At 43.3% G+C, this 8,056-nt stretch overlaps 1 protein-coding gene across 1 annotated transcript in view; it reads left to right on the plus strand.

Annotated features, from left to right (window-relative positions):
• The window catches only part of ckap2l (cytoskeleton associated protein 2-like), a 76,460-nt gene extending 68,829 nt beyond the window's left edge, over positions 1–7,631 (plus strand). The window contains exons 7-8 of the mRNA XM_059641174.1: positions 3,971–4,133; positions 7,194–7,631. Coding sequence (XP_059497157.1) covers positions 3,971–4,133; positions 7,194–7,413 — 383 coding nt within the window. The 3' untranslated portion in view covers positions 7,414–7,631. The remainder of the gene's footprint in view (positions 1–3,970; positions 4,134–7,193) is intronic.
• The last annotated feature ends 425 nt before the right edge of the window (positions 7,632–8,056 follow it).

An 8,056-nucleotide genomic window follows, 5' to 3' on the forward strand; every position in this document is an offset into this window, starting at 1 on the left:
ATTCTGTCATCACCACCTTCAGGTGCAGTTGTGGTTGCAACATTAGGGTGAAAAATAGTGAACCCAGATAGATATAGATAGGATCAGAGTTCCTCCAGAGAGCACTTACAAATACTCACTGTGGTGCCCTTACCTCCACACAGTCACAGAAAGTAAACTCTGTAAAAGGTGAAAACTGTTCAGAGTGCCAAAAAAACAAAACGGAAGTGGAAAGCTCTTGTGGTGCTGCATCCCTGACTTAATCTCCCCCCCTCCGAGGTCTTCACAGTGGGACTCGGACAGCCCTTCAACATCCTCACTCTCCACTTCTTCAAATCCAACTTGCTTTGCAAGATCAGCACCATTTCCTTTGATACTTGGGAGCTCCTTTGGATCAAAGCCTTTAAAATCTTGAAAAAAATCTGGGGGTAGCTTCTGCCAAACTGCATGCAAGCAGTTATTCCTGATATCACCCCAAGCCACCCGATAATGTTAGCAGCATTCTTGATGTTAAAGCTCTTCCAAAATGGAAGAACACTGTCCTTATCCCTCACAGTGGCTGTAATCAGCCTCTTAAAGCTGCTGCTGCGCCCTGGTCCATGGGTGGAAGGAGAGGGGCTGTGTTTGGGGGTAGAAACAGCACTTCGATGCTTTCAGAAAGCACATCAATGGTGGGAGGATGGCTTGGCGCATTATCCAGGATGAGGAGAATCTTGAAATTAAAATTTCTTTTCTTGCAATACTTTCTAAAAACATCTTCCAAAACATCAACAATAAGGTCAGAAAACTTTGCCCTGTCATCCAGCCTGTTTTGTTTGATCTATAGTTGATGCCGAGAGTAGACTCAAAGTCACTTTCCAAGGCTTGTGGTTTGGCAGAGTGGTACACCCCCACAGGCTTAAGCCTTAACTCTCCACTGCTTTGGCACCCAGCAGCAAGGTCATATGGTCCATTGTCACCTCAAAGACTCGAGTGTGTGCTTCATTCATATAAATGTAGGCTCTTGATGACATCTGCTTTCAGTACAAATGTATCTCATCCAAATTGAAAATTTGATCCAAGTTGTAGCCTTCTTTAGCAAATAATTTTGTTTTACTTTGGGAGGAAATGCCATCGTATGCACTGACAGGTTCGTCAAATAACTTTACATTCTGAAAAGCGTAGCAGTTCTTAAAAACCAGCAAACTAGCCACTGCTAGCACTAAAGGCAGGCACATCTGCAGGATTTTTGGCCTTTTTTGTTAGATCTCCATAAATTGATAAGGCTTTCTCTTTTATGTGAGAAGGGTGGTCCCAGCTCGCTTTATTGTTTGACCTTCTATACATACACTTAGCTGATCCATCTCCTCAAGTTCCTTTGTCCATGACCACACAGATTTGCTCGCACCCAGACTTGTTCCAGCAGTACAGCTTGCTTTAATCTTTTCTACATTGTCTCTCATGGTGTGTAAGGAAGACTCCTTCATTCCTGTTACACAAACTATATCACATGTTCTCTCATTACATTCAAAATGCTTTAAAACATCTAGCATCTCTTCCAGCCTTTCTTTTACATTCACCACCCACAATTTTATCACCGGGATGCTGCTTGCTACATTCTTGTCACTTATCTTCAAGTTTTGTGGATAACACAGCAGAATTTGCAAAACGAAAAGGAGTTGTGTAAACGCACAGCATGATGATCACATGATGCTGACATGGTCACTCTTTTGGTGTTAACTTTGCATGTATTCAGGACAAAGCCTGTGAAATGCTCATGTGATGTCAACCCATACTCTTCCACGCCTAGATGGAATCGCGTTATAGCCAACACAAGTTTGCACTATACAAGTACCGTTCCCCAATTCATCAGTCGTTATAGCCAATTCGTGTTGCCAGAACATGTGTTATAACAGAAACGACTGTATTCCTTTCTTCCTTGCATATCCCCCAGTGACATCCCCAACCCCACCGCAGGCGATGCATCATCCTTGCCCTGTAAGAATGCCTGTTTCATTACTCACCAGACCAGTGAATATGGGCGTAGTTGGTCCAATCGTACCTGTTTTGACAATCCTACCATCCAAGGAATCAGAGAGCTGTCATGAGACAGCCTTGCTCCTATACCTCAACTTCTCTGTAATGAAGGTAAATGCCCCATTTACCTTCCTGACTGCTCGTTGTGCTTGCATGTTTGCTTTCTGTGACTGGTGTATAAGGATATTGAATTTTTTTTTAAGACCAAGGTAAATAAGTTCTTGTTAGGCATGGAGAGCCAAGCCTCTCCCAGGATAGTTGGGAAAGTGGAGTTCAAAGGACAATCAGATACTGAATGGCAGAGCAAACATAAAGAACCAAATGGCTTACTTCTGATCCCCAATTCTTTTGTTTGAGAGTTGTGGGATTACATTTGCCACTTACAGCCTGCCAGGGCTGTTTGAGATCGTACAGAATTTTGCAAGTTTGAGAGCGAAACACATCCACCATCCCCATGGCCACTTGCTTTCATTGCCTGGGATGTAGCTTCTCACAGGCAGGGATTTATCATCTTTCAGCCCCATTTATTTCTCCAGCATGATTATGTTTTGACCAATGCTCATTTCTTTCAATTCCCATTCATTTTTGGGAAGTTATTTGTGTCCTCCTATGAAAATAGAGCTAAAGTAGAACAAAGAACAAAGAAAATTACAGCACAGGAACAGGCCCTTCGGCCCTCCAAGCCTGTGCCGATCCAGATCCTTTATCTAAACCTATCGCCTATTTTCCAAGGATCTGTATCCCTCTGCTCCCTGCCCATTCATGTATCTGTCTAAATACATCTTAAATGATGCTATCATGCCTGCCTCTAACACCTCTGCCAGCAACGTGTTCCAGGTACCCACCACCCTCTGCGTAAAGAACTTTCCACACATATCTCCCTTAAATTTGCCTCCTCTCACCTTGAAATCGTGACCCCTAGTAATTGAGTCCCCCACTCTGGGAAAAAGCTTCTTGCTATCCACCCTGTCTATACCCCTCATGAAGCATGGCATTCCAACCGGAATTCCATCAACAAACACATTGACTTGGAGCCAATCTACCATCCCCTGAGAAAAAGAACAGGAAATGACATCACCAACCCAAGGAAACCTAACCAGATAAATAGAAAGCAGAACATAACACCAGCGCTTCGTCGGAGGCTCACTGATGATGTTACCTAGAATGGTGACGAAACGTCTGAAAACTAACCTTCCAGCTCAGCGAGCAAACTCACATCCAGAACCTCAACCTGAGCTACAAATCTTCTCAAAACTCGCTGATACCCCTCATGATTTTGTAGACCTCAATCAGGTTCCCCCTCAACCTCCGTCTTTCTAATGTAAATAATCCTAATCTACTCAACCTCTCTTCAGAGCTAGCACCCTCCATACCAGGCAACATCCTGGTGAACTTCCTCTCCACCCTCTCCAAAGTATCCACATCCTTTTGGTAACGTGGCGACCAGAACTGTAGGCAGTATTCCCAATGTGGTCCAACCAAAATCCTATACAGCAATTTACAAGTAATTGTGTAAATGTTCTGCCAGTTCAGGCTGAACCAGTGTTTGATTAGATTAGATTCCCCACAGTGTGGTAACAGGCCCTTCGGCCCAGCAAGTCCACACCGCCCCTTGAAGCATCCCACCCCAACCCATCCCCCTGTAACCCACAAACCCCTGAACACTACGGGCAATTCAGCATGGCCAATCCACCTAGCCTGCACATCTTTGGACTGTGGGAGGAAACCGGAGCACCCAGAGGAAACCCACGCAGACACGGGGAGAATGTGCAAACTCCACACAGACAGTCACCTGAGGCTGGAATCGAACCCGAGTCCCTGGTGCTGTGAGGCTGCAGTGCTAACCACTGAGCCACCGTGCCGCCCAGTTCACTAAAGATTTCCCAAGATGTGCCTACTTTTTCACTCATCTTCTTATTTTGAACTTTAATTGTCTCTTTTTCCTCACGTTTTGACTGATTGTGTTCTCTAACAGAAAATGCTAATGAAACTGGAGGTTCTGAAACAGACGAGTTCAGAGAATCAGTTACCACGGTCACACCACACACAATAGCAATGAGGGTTTTATGTGAGAAAGCCGATGACCATGGTTCATCTGTGGTCAAATACAGAGTCACTGCAACACCTCAAGTACACCGGTAAGGATTTAAACCTGTTTGTTAAGCTGTTTTACCTTTAAAACTGAGATGGAAGTGGCAATACATTTAAATTTGCTGAATGCAAATGGTGTTGTACTGAGATTCCTTTAATTGAGGTATGGGGATGGGTCTGGGTGGGATGCTGTTCAGACTGTAGATGTTGACCCAATGGGTTGAATGTCCAGCTTCCATTTCTTAGGGATTCTATGATCTGATTTTATCTCAGCCTCAACTCCACTTTCCCAAACATTCTCTGTAGATCTTTAACCCGTCACTAATTAAAAGTCTGTCTACCCTGCTTAAACTTACTCAGTGTCCTGGCATGCACTGCACTCTGACGGAGTGCATTTCACAGATTTATGACACTTTGACAAAAGTAATTCCTCCCCATCTCTGTTTTAAATCTGTTAACATCTTCTGCAAGTTGCTCAGTTCAAGGGCAGTTAGAGGTGGGCAACAAATGCTGGAACAGCCAGTGGCACCCATATCCCATGAAATAATTTTTTTTAAAATTAGACCTCCTCACATTCTTTTAAACTCCAGAGAGTTTATAATCTGCTCGATCTCTCTTCATCCTCTGGACTGCCTCCAATGCAACAACATCCCTACTCAAATGGAACCAAAACTGCACACAGTATTCCAGTTGTGGTCTCACTAACACTTGTGCAGTTTCATCAACTCTTCCTTACTTTACTACTCCATTCCCTTAGCAATAAAGAGCAAAATTCCATTTGCCTTCCTCATGCAAACATGTTTTCTGTGATTCATGCACAGAGACACTCAGATGCCTCTGCACTAAAGCACCCTGAAATTTCTCTCCCCTTTTAGATAACAAATGACATACTATTCTGTTTTATACGTCTCTGTATATTGCCTACGATCTGCCTTTTTATCTCTCCCTCTTTCCCTGACTGTTTGGGGGTCAGCAGTCAAAAGTGTGATTGCTTCCTTTTTATTTTAAATCCTACTTACAATTGAGGAGCTTCCTAAGATAGCATCCCTCCTTATTTGAGTAACTGACTCCTTGTTCAATATTGCAACACCTATTCTTTACACCCCTTCCTGTCTCACCTGACGATTCTATACCCCAGAATATTGAACTACTAGTCCTATCCCTCCCTTGACCATAGTTCTGTGTCAATCATGTCACCTTCCCCATGTTGATCAGCTTCCTCAACCTATCTGCCTTCTCCTAGATTCCTTTCCTTCAGTAAATATCATGCAACCTTGCTGTGCTCCTTCATGTCTTAACTGACTATATTCGCTTTACCTGCCAGACTGGCTTGGCTTTTCTTTTACATTTGCCTGTTCATCACATACTATTGTACCTCCAATCTGTATCTCACTCCCCTGCAAAATTAGTTTTGGTCTGCTTCCCAGTTCCTAAATTCTTGTTGCAGGACCTCATCCCTCTTTCAACTTGTGTACTTGGTCCCAGTGTGAACTATGACCTCTGACATTCCTGACCCTGGCCACAAGGAGATAACACATCGTCTTATTTGTCTACAGCTTCCAGAAAGCCTGTCTACACCTTCACGATTCAGTCTTCCATTACCGTTGTTCTTCCCTATCGGTTTGCTCCCTTCTAGGTCCACTGGACTCTGGTTGCAATTCCCAGAGGAGCCAACACTCACCATTTTCCAACACACAAAAGCTGTTCCTGATTGCGTTTTTCTCTAGAGATTTTCTGACTGCCTATCTGCTACCCTTCCTGACTGATGGATACCCATTCCCTTTTGGACTACACTTCCTTAAGCTGTAAGCTGACCACATCTTAAAAACATGCCATCAGCCTCAGCAAAAAACACATTGATTTCTCATTCTTCCAAGCAAACCTATCCTTTTCATGTTTAATCTGAAAATGCAAAATGAAAATTCTGCTTAGCACTCCTGAGACACACTGTCTCTCACTGGTTTTTCAAAAATATCATGTCTCCAGAAATACCAGCCAGTTAATCATTAAAACTCTCAAATGCACAGACCAAAACGTACATGCCGTTAGTTCAAAATCCAAGATTATGGCTCAAGTGATTGTAATCTTAACAGCATGTTCTTGCCTGACCCCATAAAATTCTCAACTTCACTGCAAATTGAAGATCTGTTTAGTTCAGCCCAGAAGATATCGATGATCCACTGATCTCTGGGAAGAGTTCCACAGCTGAACATTCCACTGAGCAACAGAAATAGCTACTTATCTTCATCTTAATCAGAGCTTTCATCTCTAATGTGCCTCACAGTTCTAGACTTCCCACCGGGAGCAACATTCTGTCAGCGTCTACCCTGTAAGTCCTTCAGGACTTTGTTGTGTTTCAGTAAAATCACCCTTTGTTCCAAAAGCATGGACCAAACCTATTTAACCTCTCCTCAGATAACAAGGTGTAGAGCTGGATGAACACAGCAGGCCAAGGAGCATCAGAGGAGCAGGAAAGCTGATGTTTTGAGTGCAGACCCTTCTTCACAAGGGGTCTAGGGCCAACCTCTCCTCGTGTGGACAAACTGTCTCAGTCCAGCAATCAGCCATGTGAATCTTCTCTGAGCTGCCTCAATTACAATTATATCCATCACATCAGGCCAAAAGTGTATGCATTACTCGCAGTATGGTCTTACCAGTGCCCTGTGCATTCGTAGCAAACCTTCTGTACTTATACACCTCATCTCCCTGGAAATATTGGTTCTGACCGACCAGCATCACTGATTAAAGATCATCTGGTTATTTATGACATTGTTTTTGGGATACTGCTATTTGTAAACAGCTATTAAAAATACCCTGAAGTTGTGAAAGGCATGATCAGTGTTGTCATTCCTTGTTTGAGATAGTGTGTTTCCAAACCCATGAGCTCTAACCTGCTCCAGTCTTGGATATACACCAGTTGTGACGTGGTTCTTGGACATCTGTGGGAGACGATTAGCTGGTTTGTGATGCAGAGCGACTGAGTTTAATTCACACACCAGCTGAGGTTACCATGAAGGACTGTTCTCCTCAACTTCTCCCCTTGGCTGGTGACTCCCTTTGAGATAATCTTGGAGATATAATTTTTTAAAATGCTATTCTCTTCCCAGAGGGAAAGAAGCTACAGACCGAATCCGGTCAGTTGGTAAACAAGATGTGAAGTTCCTCACCCCAGTTCGCCGATCTGTACGCATTGAACACATGTCTGTGTCCTACCCTGAGACGCTGAAAGAGCATGACTGCTGTGTAACCTCGCTGAATGAGCTTCTCTCTGTGGAAGAGACTGAAACATTTATTTATCAAGAAAACCGAGCTTTGCTGAAAGAATGAACAAGATTTAAAGGACTTGTATATGCGCTTACAGCATTTCCAGCCTTCTGTTATAAGTAAGCTTTTTATAACTACTAGGAATTAATAATGTACAGAATAAACTTATTTTAGTCATTTAAATAGTCATTTAAAATTGTAAAAATTGGTTACATCCATATCTCTAACATCCCATGTATATTGTTAACAAACACTATCATTTAGCAAATGCAAGTTCTGATCTGTTGGAAAGATTTTTTTTGCTGTAATATTATCTTGCATTCCAACAATAAAAGTCTTTCTGCCTGTACTTGTCACTTATATCTTGTTCTCTATCTGCACCTTCTAATCTCATCAGATGATTTACTGAGATAATGGGAACTGCAGATGCCGGAGAATCCAAGGTAACAAAGTGTGGAGCAGGATGAACACAGCAGGCCAAGCAGCATCTCAGGAGCAGAAAAGCTGATGTTTCGGGCCTAGACCCTTCATCAGAGAGGGGGATGGGGAGAGGGTTCTGAAATAAATAGGGAGAGAGGGGGAGACGGACCGAAGATGGATGGAGGAGAAGATAGGTGGAGAGGAAAGTATAGGTGGGGAGGGGATAGGTCAGTCTGGGGAGGACGGACAGGTCAAGGGGGTGGGATGAGGTTAGTAGGTAGGAAAT

This window comes from Stegostoma tigrinum, chromosome 40, assembly GCF_030684315.1.
Source record: "Stegostoma tigrinum isolate sSteTig4 chromosome 40, sSteTig4.hap1, whole genome shotgun sequence".
NCBI classification, from domain to species: domain Eukaryota; kingdom Metazoa; phylum Chordata; class Chondrichthyes; order Orectolobiformes; family Stegostomatidae; genus Stegostoma; species Stegostoma tigrinum.